Source organism: Phascolarctos cinereus, unplaced genomic scaffold (assembly GCF_003287225.1).
Source record: "Phascolarctos cinereus isolate Bilbo 61053 unplaced genomic scaffold, phaCin_HiC Scaffold_726;HRSCAF=1367, whole genome shotgun sequence".
NCBI lineage: Eukaryota > Metazoa > Chordata > Mammalia > Diprotodontia > Phascolarctidae > Phascolarctos > Phascolarctos cinereus.
Genome location: NW_027556098.1, coordinates 6,812,182 through 6,838,366, shown reverse-complemented (window position 1 = coordinate 6,838,366; position 26,185 = coordinate 6,812,182). Strand labels below are relative to the sequence as shown.

Below are 26,185 nucleotides of genomic sequence, written 5' to 3'. Positions count from 1 at the left end.
TTTCCTAATACTCTTATTTTTAAAACAACTAAATACATCCTTTAAATTTTCAGTAGCCGACAACAAATAGTTTTCCTTCAACAACAGAGCTCATTCTTAAGTCTCCTAATTCATATGCCATCATGTATTACTGTTATAATTTTTGCAGAGTCATAGAATCTCAGATTTGGAAGACAACTCAGAGACAACCATATCTGAACAAGATTTCTTGTTACAACATGCCCAACAAAGGTCATTCAGCTTTTTCTTGAATATTACCAGTGCAGGAGAGCCCACTTTTTCTGTAGGCAGTCGACTTGCCTTTAGGATAGCTACAATCCTTAGGAAGTCAAGCTCAATGTCTTATCATCATCATCATCATCATCATCATCATCTCACATTTATATAGCACTTTTCTGATAACATTCTTACGAAGGATATGGTATGTGAATATTACTTGCATTTTAGATGAAAAAAGTAAAAGTCATACAAGTAAAGTGAGGTGTCTTCTGACTCTCATATTTAGGACCTTAACTGAGCTTCTTGACTGCAAAGTCCAGCAGTCTCTCAATTATACCCTGCTGGCTGATTTAGTTTCTTTCATTTTTATAGGCAGTGAAGTGGCACAGTAGATAGAGCACTGCACCTGGGATTAAGAATTCAAATTTCAAACACTCAAACCTCAAACACTTAGCTATGAAACTCTTGGCAAGTCACTTAACCTCTAACTGCCTCGGTTTCCTTGGCTGTGAAATGGAGCTAATAAATCACATCTACCTCCCAGGGTTGCTGTGAGGATAAAATGAGATAATATTTTAAACAATTTGGTAAAGTGGAAAGAGCACTGGAAATGGAGTTAGGAAGACCCGAATTAAAAATCCAATCTTAGACACTTAACACCTGGGTGACCCTATGCCTCAATTTCCTCAGCTGTAAAATGGGGACAATAATAGCACCTCCCTGCCTCCCAGGGTTGTTTTGTGGATCAAATGATAATATTTATATAACCTTTGCAAATCTTAAAAGAATTACATATAAATGCTAGTTACTATTTTTTCAGAGTGACTATCAAAGCTTCTCCCTCGATTAGGACGCAAGTAGTATTAGAAAAATGGTTCTGTTTAGCCATCATCAGCTCAGTTTCCAATCCTTAAGTCTCCAGAAGGTCAAGGCTAAAGGTCCCCACCCGACTAATTTAGATCTCCACAGTAGTCTATACAGCCCATGCTGTGGGCCTAGTTTGCTTAACAGCAGGGAAAACAGGGGAGGTAGGAAATTTTTGAAGAACTCAGATGGATCCCACCCTCTCAGCAGCTGCTCCATACTGCCAACGCTTTTTAAGTTTCCAGCACCGGCTTTATTTACAGCTACATGAGCCCAGGCTCCCACAGAGCAAGACCACCATATTGCTCATCCTTATTCCTAACAGCACAGCTGAACTCATTTCAGATCTTGCCAATAACAGGTTCTAGGAGTCTTGGGTTTACAAGAATGGAAGAAATTGTACAAATCAGTAAGGTTGAGACTGAGAGCCCATTTGAATGTCTTACTTGCCAGCAACAGGTGTATGTGATTTCGTTTTATCATGTAATATAAAAGTGGGTCCCTTACCTAACCTGTTAAATTAAAAATAAAATAAATTTTAAATCTTTATCAAATAAAACAAGCATTTCCATAACATAGTATAATTTAAAAAAAGATGATTGCACATGAAACTAGAAATCTATTATCTAACTTTGCCATGCCCAGGAGGTGAAGTCCATATAAAAACAGCCTAAAAAGGATAGTCATACTCTTCCCCGGCCTAACTGCTCCTTGGCACCCAAATCTTTGTTTGCAGCATACAATCCTAGGAAAAAGGCCAAATTGCTATTCACACAGACCATTATGGTTTGCAAAGTGCTTTATGTGACATCCCTTTTGAACCTCAAAACAACCCTGTGAGGTAGGCACTATTCCCATTTGGCAGATGAAAAAGACTGAAGCTGAGAGATTAAATGACTTGCCCACAGACAGCAAACACTGGAGATGGGCTTTGAACCCAGGCCTTCTTCAGATGAGCTAATCTGGACCTCATGGACTAGTGAGGAAACCTCTTCCAACTTTTCCAGGTCAGAGATACATTGTGTCAACTTGCTATACAAAGTTCTACTTTGCTGAATTTGGGCAATTATATGGGACCCTGCTTTGTGTTTCCACAGCAACCTTTAAATTTCTGACTCAGGATGGCTCCTGTATGTGTTTTACTGAAATAATCTGAAATGCAAGCCAGTTAGATAAAATGATTTTGGTTATGATCTCATCTTAGGAGGAAAAAATACCCATTGCAGTCAACACTACCTACACAGAGGAAAAGATGAATGCCTCACACAAATTAAAACTAGGTAATAATTGACCAATCTGGAATTCACAGCAGGGTTAATATTGACTACTTTTCCACCAAACTTGTACAAGGTGTTCATAAGCTTGCTTTTAATACAAATTTCACTGCAACAAAAGTCTCCACTTTTTTTTAAAGTAGTATTTAATCTCAATTATTGCAGAAGATGCCCCCATTAAAATCATACTGGAAGAGACTGACTAATCATACTAATAGACCTACATAGTTATGACTAACATAGTTGTCATGAGACTAATATAATTTAACCCGGACCCATGAGGGAAAAACATTCAAAGATTTCTAAACTGTAGTGGAAAGAACACTGGATAAATATCTGGAACCAGAAGACCTGGTTTGAATCTTATCTGTGCAGCCTTAGTTAGGCAAATCATTTCATCTCCCTAAACCTCATTGTTCATCTGCAAAATGAGGCAACTGGACTATATAATCTTTAGGTCTCTTCCAGTTTCTAACTTCCATGAACTTTCTCAGTTTCTGGGAACGTTTTAAAAGGCCTCCTTGTTCAATTGAGACTGTAGCAGAAAAATGAGGCAGAGGCAATAACAAAACTCAGATGTATAAAATTTATTTGCAAGGTAGGGAGATTCCAAGGAGCCACTGGAAACATTGATCTTTTAAAAATCTACCTAGAGTATAATCATGGAGCTGCAGACAGATGTGCCATTTGAAACTTTACTATAGCAAAAGAGGTGTTGTATATTTCTTTAATCTGAAGGCAGTGCTTTCTCAAGTTTCTAAACAGCTATTACCCACAAATAGAGGATACCAGTGGAATAATCTATGGTTAACTTGCAAGTTACCTGTCCCAAGACATTTCAATGCTTGGATTCTGAACACATTTTTAACAATTGTCCTTAACTCCCTTCACACAACTGTACAAGTTTCTTTGTGGTTAAAAATATATCATACCTTCAGTTAGCTTAGCCTCACAAAGAGAATTACCGAGTTTTTATTCATATGGATCCTCATGCCTACAAACTAGCCTGAATCCGATTAAAATATAAACCCCACAGTTGGAAAAAAAAATGCATCAATGCATCTAATGCTCAATGGTCCTTTTGTCTAAAGCATCTCCAGAACCTTTTGTGCTGAACAACAGAATAAAAACATTTTTTGTCCTTGGGCTTGTGGACAGCAGTTACCATGGTTGCAAGTTATTAACAGCCCAGTGATCTGCCCAAAGTTGTCTGTGATCCTGGCTACACATTTAACACATTCTCAGGAGGAGGGCCTGCTAAAACAAGGGGCCAGATTATCCCTAGAGAATGAATGGTATTAGACACACACAAATACCACTGCTCCCACCCCCTTGCCCTCACACCCAGTCTTCCTCTACACTTGACAATTTTTTACTAGGGACAAAATACAAGGAGAAAGAACAGGAAACAAATGAGGGCTCTTGGAGGTTGCTAATCACAAGAAACCACAAATGGATGAAACTTTACCTGTGTAAGTGTAAGTGTAAGTGTAAGTGTAGTGTAAGTGAAAACTCATATTAATATGCCTGTTTTTTTTTTAAATAATAATCACAGCCACCATTCGCAACCCAGGCTCTGTGACATCCCAGATGCCGCCAATATTCTCATGAGGTGTTGTCAAATTACCAAAAGAAGTCTTTACCGCAAAATTAACTCTAATATAATATGTACTACTTGGCATTTCTAGGAGAGGGATGTCACAAAACAACCAGCAATAGAATTTCAGAACTACACCGCCCCCCCACTCCCCGAAACCTGGGAATCACTTGTCTAGGGTATATCTGAAGAAAATCATAGCTCCTTCCTATTTAGAGATCTCTCAGTCTTCTTTTATTTCCTCTCCATCTCCTAATTAAAAAGAGTGAGATAGATAAAAAGGATAAACTTTTCAAGCAGCCCTTTTAAAAATCTGTTCTTGAATAAAATACAGTAAGAAAATTCAGACCTAATACAGAAGGCAAGCTTGGGACCTAACACAGAGAAGGCACTAATTGCTCATTATTTCAATAATGGACCAAATTTTCCTAAATTTTGAGCCCAAACACAGAACTAATATGCTACGGTACAGAATGAGCATATACATATATTATCAGCAAAGTAAATGCATTCAAGCAAAAGAGCTAGAGGAAATACAATGATGCAGGGAGCAGGTGTTGGGAGGGGTAGAATAGTGAAAATTACTAAAGACTCATACACTCAAGCTCTCTTAGCCTGGAGATAGGAGGAGAAAGTCAATTCAACTCAATGGACATTTATTAAGTACCAGTTATGTTCAAGGATGAATAATTCAGAGATGAAGTAGATAGGGAAAGGCCATGGAATTTGGAATTAAAAGACCTTAGTTTAAATTCTGTCGGCTCTATTTGTTATCTATGTGACCCCAGGCAAGTCACTTAACCTCTCTAATCTTACAAGTTTTTCAACTGTAAAAGAATAGATTCTTAGGGTCCCTTTCCTGAAGCTAGGATTCCTCACAGCTCAAACCTCTTAACAAGGATTTGGTCACAGTACTTGACCACAAGAAACTTACAAGGGAATGGAGGAGGAACATAGACTACAATTTGGTAAGTGTATATTTGGGTGATAAAGGATCACCTGTGCAATAAAGGATTCTAAAAGGAAAAAATTAATTAATATCTGGGAAGGCTTCATGGAGAAAGTAGTCTTTGAAGGATAACAGGCATTTTAAATGCCATCAATAGATCAAAGGGATCTGCAGAAGAGGAAAATACTATGAATAAAGGTCCAGAAGCAGCAATAACAGAAAGGAACAGACTGAATTCAGGAAAATTGGTGAGTGGTCATTCCAATATGAAAAAAAAAATGGGGACAGCAGTTTTCATGAGAATGGTGATTTTGTGATAGCACTAAAATTTGCATTGACTATTTTACCTGTAATTATTTGGCCACCATTATAAATACTTCTCTGCTTTCATGGGCTCAAATTAAAAACTGATACCCAATGTTTGTTGTGTAAAGTACACCAGCAGGGAGGTGCTAGGAGAATGGGGCTACCCCTTCTTGAACTTTGTATCTACATCCAAATTTTCCAATTAAGTCTGGAGCATTTGGGATACTGCTGCTTAAATATGACTCATGATTGGTGGAGAGAATGATGCTGTGTCAGATACATATCAAGTGGAAAAATAGGATTACAAGGAATCTATTATAGGAAAGATATCTCCTCTTTCAGTTCTTTGAGTGGTAGGTTAATGCTGCTGAATAAATCTAACACCTCAAAAATTCCATAAGTAAAATGCTAAGTTTTATTATGTTTAACCACGGGTTCAGAAGGTAGAAATATAACCCTGAAACAAGATGGGAGCTTCTGACAAGACTTCATAGAGAAAATTACATCAGAGAGACAGAGAAATCACTTTTTAAAAAATGTAAAACAATCTTTATGGCCTTTTTAGTTCATAAAAATCATACAGGCTTTCTCAAAGAGACTCATTATCTCCTACATCCTTCAATTAAAGTTGAACAAATTAAGTTAGAACAAATTAGTAAACAGATGTAAATGGTGAATTTGCAAAATCCTACACTTACAAAACTGCAAGGCTGCATTTTAAAGAAGTCACTATGGGATAAATGAGAGGAAAGGATTGACATATCACAAAGATAGCCAAAGGTTTTGTTGTCTGGGAAATTCTTCTACAAATACATCTCTTGGGAGGTTTTTAAAAATGTTGTATTCCCTTCTTACTCTCATTTGGTTTCTTATACAAAGAATGTCAAATGTTTTCCCCAATACAGTCATTCCATGAGTCAAGGTTTAGCTGGGTGAGGTTAATTAACAGGAAATAGGCTTCAGTTTAACCAAATGTTCCAGAAGGAATGGCATAAAGAGTTAAATAAAAGGAAAATGAAAAATCATCATCAGGAATCTGAAGGGCTTTAAATTAGATTGTACAGAAAAACTAGTAAGCTATAAGAGTTGTTTGTTACCCAATCTTTCCTCTGACAATTTTTTTTAAGAAAAAAAGAGTTACTGAGGTATCACATCACACCTATCAAATTGGCCAACATGACAAAACAGGAAAAAGATAAATATTGGATAAGATATGGGAAAAGTGGAACACTAATGCATTGTTGGTGGAGTTGTGAAATGATCCAACCATTTCGGAGAGTGATTTGAACTGTGTCCAAAGGGCTATCAAAATATGCATACCGTTTGACCCAGCAATAGTACTTCTAGGGCTATGTCCAAAAAAGATCATACAAATGGGAAAAGGACCCACATGTACAAAAATATTCATAGCAGCTCTTTTTGTGGTGGCAAAGAATTGGAAATTGAGAGGATGCCCATCAATTGGGGAATGGCTAAGCAAGTTGTGATATATGAATATAATGGAATACTATTGTGCTATAAGATATAAGAAATGATGAACAGGCTGACTTCAGAAAAACCACAAAAAACTGGTATGGTCTGATGCTCAGTGAAGTGAGCAGAACCAAGAGAACGTTGTACATAATAACGGCAACGTTGTTTGATGACTAATCTTGATAAACTTAACTCTTCTCAGCAATATAAAGATCTAAGATACCTCCAAAGGCCTCGTGATGGAAAATACTATCCACATCCAAAGAAAGAAATATGGAAGTTGAATTGCTATCTTTTTTTTCCTCTTCTTTTCAGTTGTTTCTTATTTCTGATGGTTCCTCATATTGGTTTTAATTTTTACTTACAAATCACTAATGTGAAAATGTGTTTAATAGGAACGTAAATGTATATCCTATGTCAGATTGTGCACAGACTTGGGGAGAGTGGTGGGGAGGAAGGGGAAGAAAAATGTTAAATTCAAAAGCATACTGAAGTGATTATTGATAAATCAAAATAAATTAATAAATTAAAGGATAAAAGAATAAGAGAGTTAACCAGTTAAGATATCTTATGTGAATAAACCAGTCAGTCAATGAACATTTATTAAGTGGTTACTATGTGCTGGGTACTCTGCTAAGCACTAGATATACAAAAGGAAGCCAACCATCCCTTTATGGCCTAATTCTAGTGTTAGCTCTTCAATGAAGCCTTCCATCAACCCATCTAAATGAGCTTTCTTCTCTTCTCTTCTCTCCCATCTGCTTAATTTTTCAAAACACTTAGTATAGACTTCCTTTTTGAATTTGCCATTATAACAGGTGACCATCCCATGGAGGATGCACAGAGATGTCCTTATGCCTGATATGTGCTCTGGCCTCTAATTTATTAAAGGAAAAGGTGCAGCACCAGAATTGACCAGATGTAAGACCTGTTCAATGAACAGGCATCAATTCAATGCAGGAAGATTTCCATAGAAGATACTGCTGCACTATATATTCATGTGTGTTACTTCAAAAGGAGTAAAATTCTCATGGAATGGAAAGCAAACTATAAAATATAAAAGGCACCTACTCTCTAATCTTCGCTTTGTGACCAAGGCAAGTTGTATGAGTAAGCAGAATGGTCAGTAACCTCACAACAGAATGTGATTTCAAAAGTACAGACAAGACTGCTTACTCAAATATTCTTCCTTTTTAGGCCACCTACAATTCTTATCAGTAGAGGACCATTCTTTTGAATCAACACTGCCAAATTAAAATTGTCAAATGAAGGCTGCTTGGTCAAAATGTAACATTAAGAACTTTCATTTAACTATTATTCAGGGTGCTGTCAAGTCTGACTGTTAGTGACCCCATTTGAAGTTTTCTTGGCCAAGATACTACAATGGTTTGCCATTTCCTTCTCCAGCTCATTTTACAGATGAGGAAATTGAGGCAAATAGGGTTAAGTGACTTGTCCATGGTCCCATAGCCATTTTGTGACTGAGGCTGGATTTGAACTTAGATCTTCCTTGACCTAGTACTCTATCCATTGCAAGGCTTAGCTGCCCCATGATCCTATGATCTGTGTTTAAATGAATGCTAACCTCTATGGGCCTCAGCATCCTTGATTATCTCTAAAGTCTGGATCTAAATCTCTTTATCTATTGATAATACTATGACCAGGGTCCTACATATCTCAGATTTGCCACTCACTAATTATGGGAACTCGGCAATTTATTTTTTAAATATTATTTATTTATTTTTAGTTTTCAACATCCATAAGCTTTTGAGTTTTAAATTTTCTGCACCTCCCTCTCTTCCTCCAGACAGCATACAATCTGATATGGGCTCTTATTAAACATATTTTCACATTAGTCATATTGCAAGAACCATGAGAAAGAAGAAACAAAACAAACCAAACAAAAGACAGAGAGAGCACAAATAGTATGTTTCCATCTTCATTCAGACTCCATAGTTTTTTCTCTGCATGTGGATACCGTTTCTATCATGAGTCTTTTGGAATTGTCTTAGATCCTTGTATTGTGGAGAAGAGCTGAGTCTATGAAAGTTTATCATCCCACAGTGTGGCTGTTACAGCTTGCAATGTTCTCCTGGTTCTGCTCACTTCACTCAGCATCAGTTCATATAAGTCCTTCCACGTTTTCTTTAAGTCTGCCTGCTAAACATTTCTTACGGCACAATAATAATCTATTACATTCAGATACCACAGCTTGTTCAACCATTCCCCAATTGATGGGCATACCCTAAATTTCCAATTCTTGGCCATCACAAAAAGAGCTGCTATAAATATTTTTTGTACATGTGTGTCCTTTTCCCTTTTTTATGATCTCTTTGGGATACAGCCCTAGAAGAGGTATTGCTGGGTCAAAGGATACGCAAAGTTTTATAGCCTTTTGGCCATAGGAACTTGGAAATCTTATAGAGGGATCCTCTGAAATCCCTTCTAATTATCCAATTCTGTGATTTTAATAATTACATTTTCTTGTTGACTCATCAACACTGTGAAAATCATTATTCATAATGTGCTAATATACTAATGCCTCAGGACTTATTGAAGTGTTTGGCGGCCTGAGTGTACAAGCAAAGGCACCAGATTATAATACTTTTAAAAACAGTTCATTTTTTTCTTCTATCTCACCCCAGCGCTCACCTGTAGTCAGTATGTCTTATTAACTCATCATATACTGTTTTATTTCTCACCCAATTATTTGGGTGAGAATCTGAGGTGGTTTCATCTCCTGAGCAACTCAAAAGAGGTACTTTACTTATTTTAAAGCACTAAATAAATATCAATTATTATCTTTATTTCCAGCAGAATAAAGAACATGGCTTTGTGACCAACTATTCTTTGAATGGCTCAGAGCCATTTTTTTAACATCCACTTTTATATATCTGTACTTCAGATGTATGAGGTTGCCAGTACTCTAACCTTTTGTGTAATTATATCTTATCTGGGATTGATTATAATCTTTGCAAGCCAATATATAAGCCTGGTTACACTAATCAGTTTCCTAATTGAAGGTAGGTTCCTGAGAAGCCAGAACAGAAGATGACTATGTTTACACGTGGTGGGGATAAAGAGCAAATCTCAAAGGGCATATAGAGCTTCTGGATAAATCAAGGAGAACTCTGGGTGGCCAAGGCACATTCTAAGAGCATTTCTTTTATTAGATACATGAGTAATGGGGGGAGGGGAATAGGTAGGGGAAAAGGTTATTTAACCAGGAGGTAGCAGGACATTTATGACAAAATTTATCTACTCCATTACTAGAAACAGCCCTCCTAGGGTGTTTCCAGTTATTTTACAGATATTACAAACAAAAGGAAAATCAAAACAAAATGAATTTTTAATTCAATGTAATTTTAGCATCAATGGACTCATTTAATAATTTAAGGTAAGCAAAGGGCATCATAACAATCAAATAATAGGGTGTCGTTGCTTTTAAGACGGCATGAAAATACTGTTCAAATAACTTCGGTAACAAAACAAAACAAATTCCTAAAACTCAACAAAAGGCATACCAAGTGGAAGATTCCAAGTCAACACCAGTTATTGGTATTATTCAATTTCATTTCGTCTGCCTTTCCCACCTTGCTCTGTAATAAAGGTTCTAAGATTTAGCAGTTATAAAATAACCAGCTAATTCATTGCTACATAATCAAAAGTCATTAAATGCACTTTAAGACAAATTAAAATTGAAGAATTTAATTTCCCAATGTTTAAATTATATGAAGATTTATGGAGTAGAAGGAAAAAAATGCTGAAAGAAAAGTTTCCTGTTCTATACTTTGTATCTATTTATGTTTAAAGTTTATATTTGTTTTTATACTTCAAGGATCCATAATTTTATCAGACTAGGTACTCCAGCCACCAAAATAAAATGGGGCCTGTTAGAGGTTTAATAATGTACTATGTTGTTGTTTAGTTGTTTTCAGTGGCTTCTGACTCTTTGTGACACCATTTAGGATTTTCTTGGCAAAGATATTGGGGTGGGTTTCCACTTCATTCTCCAGCTCATTTTACAAATGACTACACTGAGGCAAACAGTGTTAAATGACTTGCCCAGGGTAACACAGTAAGTATCTGAGGCTGGATTTTGAACTTGAGTCCTTCTAACTGCAAGGCAGGTATTCTGTCCATTGTGCTCCTAGCTGCTCCTATTATATACAGTGTTATTATAATTATAAGAATATCGTATTATTAATAAATTATATTATTATGACATGCTGTTTATATGCCAACAAATTATGCCAATAATGTATTATATAATTAAAATATAAAGCAACATATTAATATAAGTAATAAAATTACACAAAACAGTATACTTTGCATATTGTATAATTATAATGCTATCTATTAAATCTCCAACAAATTGCAATCTGCTTTAGTGGGCCGAATACCTGCTCTATACATATATACACATATGGTTGCATGTATATAACTTATGACTACTAGCTTCAAGTGAATTTAAATGGAATTGTTCATACATAAGCAGACAAACAAATACTACTGAGTTAGGTCACTTATTTCAAGTGAGATAATGTACACTGATTATGTTAGACGATGCATGCAAATCACATAGCAAATATTCAAGCACTAAATGTCAGTTATTAGTATTGTTATTACTTATTTCATTCTTTTCATCTTAAAAAATTTTTTTTGATGGGATACAACTGAGCTGGTCCAAGGACATCCAAGGACAAGTCACTATGTTGCCATTATTTCTTCATATTCAATATTCACAGATTATTGTGAAAGCAGATAGAATTTCTTTTTATAATTGAGTAAGAGGATTAGAATGTGAACCCATCCTACAGACTCACTGAAAGCAGTATTGCTAATTATCATCATGGTCAGCACCATCATTTGAATACAGAACACAAACTGAGGAAGCTAACCACTGAACTACTTCTGTTCAAAGGAGATCTTCAAAAGAGCTCAATAATAATTCAAAAACTGCTCTGTTTCATAAACAAAAACTTCAAATTCTCAAATATCTACCTCTTATACAAAATCCTATCTATGTTTTTCCCTGGGTTAAGATTCGCGATGTTTTCTACTTGAAATCATGACTCAATGTTTCCCTTTATAATAGAATAGGCATTAACAATGTTTCATCCATTCAATGAGCATTGAGTGAGTGTCTACTGCATGTAAAGGTATTGTGTTAAACATTGGAAGGAATACAAAGATCAGTGCCCTCAAAAGCCTTCTGTCCTGCTTAGGAGAGAAAAGATAAAATATTGCACTTTATCATACAACTATTTGTGCACATAAGAATAGGAAAAACCACCATGTTAGAAGAAAGGAAAAATCACTTCCAGCTATGGGGAAAGCTAAATGGAATAGCTACCTTTTCAGCTAAATCTTCAAGAGCAGGTAGGCTTTAAATACTGGGTTAGTGAGAAAGCAGAGATGTGGGAAAGTGTGGAGCCAGTATGGGAAATGGGAAGTAAGCCAGTTTGGCAGGCATGTAAGGCACATAGGCAGGAACGTCGAGAAGTAGGGCTGGAATGTTAGGTGGCACAGTGGATAAAATGTTGGACTATAAGTCTTGGAAGATCTTAGTTCAAATTATGCCTCAGACATTTATTTATATGTGTGCCCCAGGGCAAATCACTTAACCTCTCTTGGTCAGTTTTCTCAGTTATAAATAATAGCCCATATCTCATAAGGGTATTGGGAAGATTAAATGAGATAACATGTGAAATGCTTTGCAAACCTGAGAAAGTTTACATAAAATACTATTGACATTGTCATCATCATCATTGTTATTTCAGTGAAAAGAATCAGGAATTTATTCAGGGAGTCATTGGAGGTTTCTGAATATGGGAGTGAGATAAAAAATTAATCCTTCCTGGTTGAAACTTAAGCATAGAGGTTCAAATAAGATTCAGTGTGATCCAGTGTATCCCAGCATAATTATCAGTAAACAAAGATATTCCTGTGGGCATCATCGAAAGCAACCAAATGAGCATGTCAACAGCTACAAAGTATTCACTAGTGAATTAATTGAATTCATTAAATTCCTACTATGTGCTAGTCACTCATACAGTATTTATTAAGTACCTATTATGTGCCAAGAACTATTCTAGGCACTGGGAATACAAATATAATGACTACAAGTATCCTTGCTCCTAAGGAACTTTTATGGGGAACACAACTACCTAATATATAAGTAGACATGGAATAAATACAAAGTGGCATTTAAGAGAGTGGGAAGTAGTAATTGAGGGGATTAAGAAAGGCTTTAAGTAGTAGGTGATGTTGAGCTGCATTTTGAAGTAAAGGAGGAGATTCTATGAGGTAGAGGTGAGGAGGGAGTGCATTCCAGGCATGGGGGATGGCCAGCACAAGGGCAGGAAGACAGTAGATAGTATTATGTGTGAGGAACACAGAGAGAGGGCAATTTGGCTAGACTGGGAGTGCAGAGAGGGAATAATGTAGGAGTCTGGAAAAGACACATTAATTATAAGATTAATTAAGGCTTTAAAGGACAAAAACAGAAGTTTATACCTGATTGTAGAGGCAATGGGGATCCACAGCAGTTTACAGAGTAGATGAGTGACGTACTAGAATTAGAAGCAACAACACTTGGAAAGTGAATGGGTGCATGGATTAACACAGAGGAAGGAATCAAAGATAAAACCAAAGTTATGAACTTGGGAGGCTGGGAAAATGGTGATGCCTTTCATAGAAACAGGAACTTAGAGAGTTCAGGCAAAGAAAAGCTCTGTTTTGGACATGTTGAGTTTGAGATGTCTTTTAGACATCCAGATTGAACTGTGCAAAAGGCAATTAATTAGTGATGTGGTTTGAAATCCAGTGTGGAGAACACTAGGGTTGGATATACAGACCCGGAAGTCATCGGTTTATAAATGGTAATTAACCCATGGAGGCTAAGAGAATCTTAGCTGGGGAATAAGATTTTGATGATGAACCAATAAAGGAAGGGTAAGGTATAAAAACAGAGTATTCAGGGGAGGCAGAATATCTAAGAGGAAAGGAGGTGATAAATAGTTTCAAATATAGCAATTTGAGAAGAATGAGGACTGAAAAAGATCATCAGATCAATTAAGAGATCACCGGTAACTTTGGAGAAAGCAGTTTCAGTCAAATGATGAGGCTGAAAGCCAAATTGCAAAGGGTTAAGAAGAAAGTAGGAAGAAAAGAAGTGGAGGCAGAGAGTATAGCCAGCTTTTCCTAGGAGTTCTGCTAGGAAAGGTAAGAGAGCTATCAGGCATAAGCTTGAGAAGATGGTAAAACAGGGTGAAACTTTTTTTTTTAAAGTATAGGTGAGACTTGGGTATGTGGGGAGGTTGAAGATCAGAAAGGTAGATGATTAAGACTGGAATCTGTAGATGGAAAGCTGTGCAGAAGATCCATATAGAGAGGTTAGCCTTGACAAGGTGAAGGGCCACTTCACTGTCACAGACTGGGCATAAAGAAGAGAGAGTACAAGATGATGTCCATGCAGTTAGAGAAGAGAAAGGGGGAAGCACCTACTATATTCTAAGCGTTGTGTTAAGAACTGAGTTTGTAAAGAAAGGTTAAAACAGCTCCTGCCATCAAAAAACTCACTAATGGAGGAGACAGCATGTACATAATTAGGTTCAAATATATCTACCTACCTATCTATCCATCCATCCATCTACTTATACAAACATACATGCTTTTATGTATATATACATATACATATGTGTATATATACATACATGGAGGAGGGAGAGGGAGTTAGGGGAAGGGAGAGAAAAGAGAGAAAGGATAGAGGGAGGAGACAGACATAGTTGAGAAAGAGGAGAGAGGGGAGAGGGGAGAGGAAGAGGACAGGAAGGGAGGAGAGAGAGAATACATTGAAGGTAATCTCAGAGGGGAAGGCACTAGCTGCTGGGAGGATCACAAGGGCTTCCAGTCTGACGGATCAATGTGGGAATTTACTGGTGTGCTTCACAAAGCTGCCAGGCATCATAGAATCTCTAAGAGGCTTCATGGCATGATGGGAAGTGCTGGCTTTGCAATCAAAAAAGACCTTGGATGCACTAGAAGCTCTTACACATAAAGCTGTGTGACCGTGAGCAACTAATTTCACCTGTCTGAGACTTAATTTTCTCATCTGCAAAATAAGAATAAGAATGGCTAACACTATTTGCATTACTTACCTGACAGGTAACAGGAAGTTGCAAGTATTATGTATAAAGAATTTACAAATTATTTAGAAAGAACTTACCTAGCTACAGACAGGTAAAGTAAGGTCTTTGTAAACCATAACACATCATATAGATAGATGTAAGTTATCATCATTATTATTAGAGCCAGAGGAAGCTCAAAGGTCACTTTCTCCAACACCCCTATTTTTATGAAAAATAAGTGGTTTGTCTACGGTTGCACAGCTAGTCAGTGGCAAAACAAAACTCGAACACAAGTCTCTCAGCTTCTAGGACCGTCTTCTTTCCACAAGGCCCCACTGAAGGGCTGCTTCCATTTCTATCAAGATCTTCATTCCTGGCTATTATAACAAGACTATCAGCAGCCTGGGTAGATATTTATTCAAAGACTATAGAAAATGCACACATTAGATAAAGTTAAAGAAAGATAAAAAAAAAAGAATCCTGTTTCTCTCTTCCTTCCATCTTTCTTTCCTTCTTTGCTTCATCATTTGGCAAACAGAGGTCATGTGATTGGTCAAGATCACACAGCCAATAAGTGTCTAAGGCTGGATTTGAACTCAGGTCCTTCTGACTCCAGGGCCATTATGCTATCTAATTACCTCTATACCAGGATACCACCTAGATACCTCTAGAAGATTCCCGTTTCTTACAAGGAAGGTTGGAGGCACATTTAAACTTGCTACCAAAGACTTCTGTACCTGTGCTTAAAACAAAACATGCTATTTATAATTTCTTCCAGCTGAAATAAGGTTTTTACCAATGTTCATGGATCCAATCCAATGAGCATTTATTAAGAGCTTATGACATGTCAGGCACTGTGCTAAGCTTTCAGGAGACAATGAAAAGAAAGACAGTACCTGCCCTCAATAACCTTTCAGTCTAAAGGGAGAGACAACACACAAAAAGGAAAGGGAAGGCGGTGGGGTCAAATAGGATACTGAGGGATACCTGGTGGCAAGATAGCAGATACAAAGTGGAGTGAGGGGCTGAGTATTCTGTTCCTGCCCCCTATAAAGGAAAGCATTAGGAGGAATTTCCTATTCTATCCCTGAGGTCACAAGCAAATTCCCATTTCCTACCGAAAACTTCTCTATGTACACTAAAAGGGAAACATGTTATTCATAGCTTATTCCAGCTTAAATAAGGTTTTCACTAAAGCTAATTGATCCCATCCAATAGACATTTATTAAGCACCTACAATATACCAAGGACTGTGCTAATTACTGGGGATGTAATCAATAAAAAGACAAGGGAGGGAGCAGCTAGGTGGAGCAGTGGATAGAGGTCCAGCCTTGGAGTCAGGAGGACCAGAGTTCAAATCTGACCTCAGACATTTGACACTTACTACCTGTGTGACCCTGGGAAAGTCACTTGACCCCAACTGCCTCACCAAAAAAAAAAAAAAGAAAAGAAAAAAAGAAAAAGAAAAAAAAAGAGACCCAAAGCTGAGGTAGGTGGATTCAATCAAGGTTTGGTTGATGATGAACTGTCAACATGAAGTTATCTTGGCTCTTCCTATCTCTGTCATTTTCTACTTGTGTGATCTCGGGGAAATAGTTTTACCTCTCTGGACCTCAATTTTTTATTTATAAAATAAGGATTTGTAAAACCTCTGACTTTTCTTACAGCTATGATTTGTTCCACTAAAAAGTTAAAAGACATTTCTGAAAAAGCCCTCCTATTTAACGGTGTTGTAATTCTCTTAAAAAAGAAAACAATGACATTAATACCTGTCTAGGAGATTTATTCCAGTGGTTCCTTTTTTTTTTTTTTAAAGAAAACAACAATACTATGAAACCACCCTTGGAACCACATTTCCCAGGGCTCTTATATTGACAAGAGTCAATCTATACACAGGATTCATTCATCTGAAACCATTTCTGGTGAGAAAAGTCCTTGGCATGGATTTCAGCTGCAAAGGGCTGTGCTTCCCCGTGGTCCATGAGGTCACACACCTGGGGAGTCCAGACAGAACTCAACAATTGACATCTGGAAAAGAAGCTACAAGGGATTCTTTGGTCTTTCTGCTCCACTCACTCCTTTGGCTACTTGGGCCTCAGCTCTGCTAAGGAGCACACATGTTACTTTGGTCTTTGGATTTAACCTTCTTTTCTCATTGGGTCCAAAACCTACTCTCATCCATTCTTCAACGGCATGACAACACAAACTGCCACATCTGCTCTGGGGACTTAGAAATTACCTCTATTTTGTTATTTGCCAACTCTTTGTGACCCCATTTGGGGTCTTCTTGGCAGAGATACTAGAGTGGTTTTGCCATTTCCTCCTCCAGCTCATTTGACAGACAATGAAACTGAGGCAAACAGGGCTAAGTGACTTGCTCAATGTCACACAGCTGGCAAATGTCTGAGGCCAGCTTTGAACTTAGGTAGATGAGTCTTTCTGACTCCAGGCTTGGTGTTTGATCCATCATACCACATAACTGCCTCCCAATAGAGGTCATAGGAGAGATCATCTGTGCAGTTATAATATCTCATATCTAGAACTGGAAGGGACATCTAGTTGGGTCATCTCATTTCACAATGAGGAAATTGAGGCCTCTAGTCATATAGGTGAGAGAGCTGGGATTCAAACTCTCATCATTTGACTCCAAATTCAGGGCTCTTTCTACTCAGCAGTTCATTTCACCTCAACTAAATTACTGTTATTGAGTTTTCTGATTTTAGTGGGGGAAGAGGGGGAAAGAAAATTTAGAGGGTGGGGAAATAGTACCATCTCATCCCAAACCGATTCTTTTATAAATGCAAACTAGGACATCGTTTGCTTCCATTCCTACCTAGCCTTTAATTACTGAATCAGCGTTGCCTCAGACAAACCGAGATCTGGGAAAGACCTTAGCTTAGAAAGGCCAAGGTCTCCTCCCACTTCATCTGGGGCCATCACCAGTCCTCTTCACCTGTGTCTTGCCACTGAACTCCTAAGAGTCTGGAGGTGAGAGTGAGGCTGATAACTTTGCACAACTCTGCCTCACTCAAATCCAGTTCACTTACAAGTCAAGATATCACCTTCTGGAGGTCATTGGTGCTCTTTCACAACAAAGGAGTAACAAGGAACAGTAACTTAAGTGAATCCATTATAGATTCAACAGTCCTTAAAGAAGTCCTTTGTCTCTGCATCCACCAGGTGGCAGTATATTAGAGAACAAAATTGAGGGTATTTGAAAACTCAATTGACTGAACCTGCAGTTGTTTTCCTGACTGGACTTTCCTTTGATACCAGGAATCATTTTGAAACAGAACTATTTCCCTCGCCTCAGGCAAGGATTTTACTAATGTTTTAAAATGCTAGGGTGGGGGAGGAGGAGAAAATGGAATCTTTCAGATTAATGGGTAGGACAATCAGAAATCAAATGTTCTTTGTTCACGGCAAGAATCAGTTCTTTTGATTTTTATGCAACTACACATTCTCAAGGTAAACATGAAGAACAAGTCACTTTACCAGCCAAGGGCATTTCCAAAGTTTAAAATGCACCATCTTAAGAGGTAAAGAAATGGGTAGATTTTGCAAATGGTTTCTGGGCAGAACCCTTCCTTCCATAAATATTCGTTTGCTCCAAGCTAATTTTTTTTTGGGGGGGGGCGCTAGGCAATGGGGTTAAGTGACTTGCCTAGGGTCACACAGTTACTAAGTGTTATGTGTCTGAGGCCGCATTTGAACTCAAGTCCTCCTGAATCCAGGGCCGCTGCTCTATCCATTGTGCCACCTAGCTGCCCCAGCTCCAAACTAATTTTTATCTTCTAGGTAGCATCTTTGTTCTGATCCTCCTAACACAGACCTAAAAGATCTTAGCAAATAACCTAAAGGTGTATTATAACACAATCTTCTGCAGTGGGAATATTTGAGATTTAGGATTAGTAGAACCTGAACAAGCTCATAGATAGATGATGTTTTCACAAGCAAGTCTTTCCCTCCTTTCACCCGCATAAGAGAAATCAGCACACTTTTAAGATACAGGGTAAAGAAGCAAGGAGAATCTAATGGCTACCCAGTTTTCGTGAAAGTGACACCACTGGAAAGTCAAATGGGAAAAGGTGAATGATTTACTACTTTTATTTTTTTAACTTCTAAATCCCATACTACAGGGCTGAAAAAATTCTATCTGAAGATATTGGATAATAGGGTTTCTCTTCTGAATTTCTCTTATTAAAAATAGCTGGTGAAGGAAGTGGGGAAGGTGGAGAAGGTGAAGAAAAATGGAGCAATCTTGGACTTTGCAGTCTGAGGCAGTCTTTTAGAGGCAATATTGGGTAGGAGGGAGCTAATAAGAGCTGCATGACTAGTGTTGGCAATCTCTCTTGGCAGTGGTTTCCTAGCCAACCACTGCCCTGTAGCAAACTTTCCTTTTCCAGGGAAGGAGATTCAGAACTCTATGGGGGAAAAAAAGCAGTCAAGTGCCATATGGAATCCCCTATTTTTTCAAAATTTTATTTTAAAAGCTTCACACAGTCTGGCGAAGAATCTCAGTACAGAATGGCAACTGGGCATATTTCAGAAGCCAAAAAGTAACCTCAAGGCAAGTAGGAAGGAGAGAATGTGTCTAGTTCTCATACTTTTAGATCTACATACTTTGACATGTTCAAAAAAACATGGACCTGGGCTAACAGCATAACATATAACTGTTTCATCATTGCTCTAATAGAAAGCAAACTCTATGAGTGAAGGAACTGTTTCTTTTATGTGTCTGGATTCCTACTGCCTTGGACATGGACGAAAACATCTTTATTGAACTGTCTCACAGAGATAGACTTTTTCAGATGACTTAATTCAAAAAAGTATAGCCACTTGTGTCTGGATTCTCAGACTATGGGAAGATTCTGATGTGATTATTTTAATATGCTTCTGTTGCTATATCTTACAGGAAATTTTTTTGTTCATTTAATTGACTTTCAATATTATTAACTCCCTAATGATTTAATTTTCTTTCCTTCTTTCTCATTTGATTAGCATTAACTGGGACCCTCAAATTGCAGAAGTGGATTAATTGTGGATTTTTATTTATCAAATAAAAACCAGGGTGTTTTTCTTTTTGAACCCTCTTTCTCAAAGGAAGGTTAGGTCACTTTTCCTACCTTACAGATGAGTAAGAATACTGGATGTTGAAGTCTTCAGAAAGGATTCAGTGAAAGAAAGAGACAATGAATAACTGAGGCTGAGACTTAATCCAAACACATAAAATTGACACGGCTGGACAAAAGAGGAAGGCCCATTTAAAAGCACTGATGGAAAGAATTATTCCCTTTCCCATCCCGCCTCCTTCAATTAAGAGCCAATCTTTATTTTTCTGTCCTCTAAATTCACCATTTAGAGACACACCAAGATCCTCCACAGGGCTATTCCTCCCTTCTTCCCCAATTAGAATTATTTGGCTTTATTTTCTTCCTGATATTTTCAACTAGCCATTAACAACTTTGGGACTTTTACCTTAAGAAACAGCTTGGCAGATTGAAGCACTAGCCTTGAAGTTCAAACTTACCCTCAAAAATTGTCTGTGATTCTACTAAGTAACTTAGCCTTGCTCAGTGTTCTTATCTGTAAAATGGGCATGATAATTAATCTACCTCCTAGGGTTGTGAGGATGAAATGAAATAATATGTAAAGCCCTTTATAAACCTTAAACCATTACGTAAATCTTAGTTATCCTTCACACCAACTTCCTGAAATACAGAGCTTCTTTTCTAACCCAGTGGATTTCTCTCAAAGCCTCAGCTCTTCTTACTCTAACTCATTTGTGAAAATCAGTGACCTAATCTTTTCTTGTGGTTGTTAAGTCATGTTTCAGTCATGTCTATAATTCTTCTGGAGTGGATACTGCAATGCTTAGTCATTTCCTTCTTGAACTCAATTTACAGATAAGGGAACTGAGGCAAACAGGGTTAAGTGACTTGCCCAGGATCACACAGCTAGTAAGTGTCTAAGGCTGGATTTGAACTCTGGAAGATAAGTCTTTCTTATTCCAAGCCCAGTGTTCTAACCACTGAGCAACCTAACTGCCCTGAGGGCCCAAATGGGGACCCTGAGATCACTCCAGATTTTTTCAAAAATAGTCTACAAATTAGGTGTTGACACAGGGCTGATTTAGCAAATTATGTGTTTTGGGTTTTGGCAATTTATATTTTCCTCACAGAACACATATTGCAGATTTGGGATTTTGCATTAAAGCTATAATTGTTATCCCTTTTAGAAAAAAGATACCTGAAGAAAGGAGTCATAGTTTATGCAAAATACATGATCATATTTTAAGACTGTCATTTGTAGCTCTGACAGTCAAGGTCTTTCCTGCCATGTTTTAACTAGCAGAATCTATTTTTATGGTAGAAAAAACATACTATATTATATTCAACTAAGGTAAAGCAAGTGGTTTAAGAAATATATAGAACCTGATACCTGGAGGATTTAGGAGGAAGTCACAAAAGCAAGAAGTTTTTATTATTATTTAGGTCACAGCAAAACAGATAGGGTGGGCCTAGATGTTCTGAAAATTCCACTCCACTTATGGGCGGGGTTGAAAAGAAAAATAAGAAGCCTGGACTGGGTAACTCGACAGGAGGATAATAGAGAAAACAACTAGGCCAGTTTCCTTCTCTCACGGTTTGAGTTTCCCTTTAAAGGCTAACCTTGATCTCAGATAGGTGTGATTGTTTCCCAGCTGGTGGTTATGAGTTCTTTCTGTTTAGGCAGCATGGTTCATACCTTTCAGAAGCAGGATGGATAAGAGAAGGGGCAGATTAGTGCTAGCACCTTTCCTGGACTCCCAGACCTCTCATAGAGTTACCCATAAATGGCTGGTCTAATTACAGAATACAGAGTATAGGAGGAGTGAATACAGAGGGCCACAATTGGAGTCAGGACAAACTGGGCGAAAATCCTGCTTCTGACATATACTCACTGTGATGATGGACAGGTTGTTTAAATTGTCATTACCAGAACTCCAGTCAGCTAGTGGCTTGTAAGTTACAGATGAGCTGTCCCACTGTATCAGTATAAGGTGATTCCTTTCACCAATAAAATCATAGATCTGACCTCCTTCCCTCCCTCCACCCCACCAAAGTGTTACACACTACTGATACAAAGACAAAAACAAATAAACAAAACAAACAGTCCCTGATAATCTATGGAGTAGGGTGGTTATAGATATACAGAACATGTACAGAAAAATCTAATACAAAATATTATAATCTGTGGATGCACACACAAAAATCTAACACAAAAATCTAATACAACATATTATAATCTGTGGATGTACACACCACTAACCACTGGGAGGTTGGGGGGATCAGGGAAAGGTTTCACCGAGAATTAAATTCTGCACTGAGACGTGGAAGAAGATAAGGAGTCTAAGAGGTTGAGATGAGTAGGAAATGGATTTTAGGTTTGCCAGATGGAATGTCATTAGGGAACAGCTAATAAATAGTGCAGCTAGACTGTGGAGTGGAGAAAGGGGATACAAAATAAGTTTGGAAAGATGGGTGAGAGTTAGGTCCTGAGGAGCCTTGAACAGTAAGCTAAGGAAATCATCTTATTCTAAAGGGACCGGGCATTTAATGAAGCTTCTTTTTTTTTTTTTAAACTAAGGGAACTGATGGTGGTCAAACCTCTGCCACAACATTATTTTGGCACCCTAGGAGTTAAACAAAACATAAGACAAAGCCAAAGTGAAGAAACTGTTAAAGCTACCACAAACCAGTTACTCGACTCTCTATTTGAGAATCCATCTCAACACTTTATTTACCTGGAGTGCTCAAAGGACTAACACTGTCTCTCAGTGCTGGCACATGCCGGTACTGGTGTGGCCTTGAACTCTCGTACATCCAGTGGTACCTGCCAATTTCCATTTCTGGTCTGGTGATCACTGCCAATTTCAGGTGGGAAAAAGTCAGTGTTTCCTCTCCAGCAAAGAGTTCTTTTTAATACTTTTATTCATCTGCTGTGTTTCTAAATGAAAGTGAAGGGACTAAAACACAAGCTACTGAGGGTTTATTATTAAAACATCACCCTTCTGACCCAACCTAAAGGGGGAAAAATAGCCTAATAAAATATGATCATTAGGTGCTCCAGACCAATATGCTGATAAAAAATTCCATTGTCTTATAGGCTCCAGCCTTAGCAAGGGTTTCTCTTCCTTCTCCCCTTTATCCACCCTTCTCATTTCTTTGCATCCAAAAATTTGTCAAGATTCTGTTCTGTAAAAGGAACATAAATGTTGATATACTATTTTCCTTGATGCTTTTTAAAAATTCTAAACACAACAGAGGTAATTAATGCCAGCTGTAGAGGTGACTTTTCATAGATTCATTCATTAGACCAGTCACAGTTGTCTCATCCAACTAACAAAGAAGGTTGTCATTTAGCCCTGCTCCAGATCTGTGTCAGTTACTCTAAACGGGTCAAATTTGATAACCTTGCTACGTGCATCAGTGAGCAAGGGGTTATTTCCTTGATAAAATATTTGCTTTTGCCCATAAGGCCACAGCAGCGGTTCCTTGTCTTATACAATCCAGATTTCAAAATGATACAGAGTGAATTTCATAATTCCTTCCAAATACCAACCCCTTCTCCATGCTGAAAACTCATTCTATGTTTGCTCTAGAAAGGCACAAATGTACTGTGAGGTACATTTGGATAGAGCGATAATAATGATTTCCACAATGGTGATCACTGTAATTAGCAACAGCCATTAACATTTGGGAAAGACACCTGGTGGCATAACCCAAGCCTTAACGCAAGGGACAAGAAGTCAGGGACCATGCTACTTTAAATGTGGATATCACACACAGTACCAGACTATAGCTGCAGCTGTACGAAAATATCATTAAGAAATATTTAAAAATATAAGCAAAAATACAATGGAACAAAGACAACGTGGTAATAGAATTTTCTAAGTCAATATGCTGCTGTAGGAATCATTTCACTTGTGTCCAGCGCTTTGTCACCCCATTTGGGTGTTATTTTTGTTTTTGGCAAAATTATTGCCATTTCCTTCTTCAGCTCATTTTTACAGATGAGGAAACTGAGGGTTTTACGACTTGCACGGGTATAATGACTTGCCCAGGGTCACACAGCTAGTCAGTGTCTGAGGCCATATTTGAATTCAGGTCTTCTTAACTCCAGCCCCAGCACAATCCACTGTACCACCTACTATTCTATGTAGGTTTAGTGTCCCCCCCAGATAGATCTGAGTTTGACACCTCTGCATCGTACAATACAGTCTCTCTGGGGTACAAAGACAAAAATTCCAAGAATTCATACCTTTAAAGAAATCCCATTTTATAGCAGAATTAATAGGTGCACATAAGAGGTAGCAAGATTACAATGGAAAGAGTACTGGATTTGGAATCATAACTCCTGGATTCAAATCCCAATTCTGTTATTACCTGTTACCTTGCTCAAATCACAACTGATCTATCCCTTGGTTTCGTGAACTACAAAGTGAATGGTTTGGATTAGAAGACCACTAAGATCACTCCAATTTTGGAGGGATGATCTTACATAAGCATATGAATAATAAATATTAGGCTATTTCTTTTGAGAGGTGAGGGGGAGGCCCTAGCTGCTAAGTATGGAGGAGGTAGATGACAACTGTACTGAGATTTGAAAGAAACCAGGAATTCTAAGGGGGCAGCTAGGTGGCTCAGTGGAAACACTAGGTCTGGAGTCAGAAAGACCTGAGTTCAAATCTGGCCTTACATGCATACTAGCTGTGTGGCCTAATCCTGTTTGCCTCAATTTCCTCATCTGTAAAATACACTGGAGAAGGAAATAGCAAACCACTCCAGTATCTTTGTAAAGAAAACCCCAAATGGGGTCATGAAGCATCAGACAAGACAGAACAATAACAACAAAAAGAGATTATAAGAGGCAGAAGTGAGAAGGGAAGGGCATTCTGGGCTTGGAGAGGAGAGGCAATTCGATCAAATACATGGACATGGAAAATGAGATGTCAAATGTGAGGAGTAGTCAGAAGGCAGATCTGGCTGGATCAAAGCAAGCAAAGGAAGAGCTTTGCCAGGTTAAATGCTCTGGCTAATCCCAGGGTATTTTTGGAAAAGTCCAGAGTACCTAATTACGGCTAGCTCTTGATCCAGAGTTAAGAGATTAACATTATCTTTTTCTAGTGCCTTGTCAGAAAAGACTCTCAGAAGGACCTGTCAAGGAAAGAGGGGAAGGAGGAGGAATGGTAAGGGGGGAAAAGATAGGATTCCACTAAAGGTTTCATTAGTTATACATTAGGTTTAATTATTTGAAGGCATTTCAGACTCTCTCTGAAGCTACTATCCGATCTCCCACTGGCATTTTTGCTTTGGGGTCTGAAGAAAGTGGCTGATTACTTCTGTTTTAAGAAATCAAGAGGTAACTGTCAGGGGCTGGAGTTTCAGGTACTGCCCTTCATGAATCCCCACCCATTTACTTTCCATTGATAATCAACCAATAATATCAATTAGCTTTTGGCAAAGGGTATCGACTAAGCAGCTATCGTTTAGAGCAGTTGATGCCAAATATTTCTCTCCAACTGGGTTATACCTTCTTCCTTTGCCCTCATAATTCCCCAGGGGATTCAAATCTATAATAAAATTGTAGTGAACCACATGTGTAGAGAAAACAGGTGGCAAAGGGGTTCCTAGCAATTTTGGGCACTGGACGGTCTTTTTTTTTCTTTTGTGGAGATTTCATGGCATTCCCCTTAGGTAGCTCTGCTGGGTTCTGAGGATGAGTGAGTTTTCAAGACTTCATAGCCAGGATTTTCTCTGACACAAGGGAGTCATAATGCCTGAAGCTGTTTCCTCCTCCCTTGGGTGGCTATCTTGCCATATCAGTCTATCCCTGTGTTTGTCCACATCTGTCTTCAATGTGCTTCTAAAGCTTAGACATGTTGTCTTCAAATGGTTCATTCTCTCTGATAGGACTAGTCTGATCCCTGTGAAATGGGGAGAGGAAAGGAGGAGAAAAACTCTTTTCCCCTCAAGAGTGGTCCCCTTTCAAAAGCTTAGGTTGGGTTGGAATCCTTAACTCCCAAAATGAAACTTTCCTCCCCTTGCACATTGGGTGATCCAAGTACCAAGATGTAAAAAATTTATATGAGTGTCTTTTTCTGAACAGGGCACACCAAAATATCTCCAGGAATTTCTTCAACAGATAAGGCAAACCTCCTGGAGGCCTAGACAGTATTTTCTCTAGGTTCTTTCACCACAGGGCAATAAAAATGGCTTTTGTAACTCATTCTTCACTAGGACAAGCAGGTTAACATAAAACAAACTCTTCAGAAGAGTCCCACAGAAGTATGGCACTTCCAAAATGCAATTAAGTTCTTGAGGTTGAT

The 26,185-nt window shown here is 38.0% G+C and overlaps 1 protein-coding gene across 7 annotated transcripts in view; it reads right to left on the bottom strand.

Annotated features, from left to right (window-relative positions):
• The window catches only part of GPM6B (glycoprotein M6B), a 217,155-nt gene that overhangs the window by 23,980 nt on the left and 166,990 nt on the right, over window positions 1-26,185 (bottom strand). For 2 of the 7 annotated variants that reach the window (XM_078146102.1, XM_078146103.1), the window contains exon 2: window positions 22,601-22,720. The exons of 3 other annotated variants lie outside the window; for them this stretch is intronic. In XM_078146102.1, the coding sequence (XP_078002228.1) occupies window positions 22,601-22,720 (120 nt within the window). Of the gene's footprint in view, window positions 1-22,600; window positions 22,721-26,185 lie in introns of those variants that run through there. 2 more of the 7 variants (XM_021007374.2, XM_021007377.2) reach the window with 1 other exon arrangement.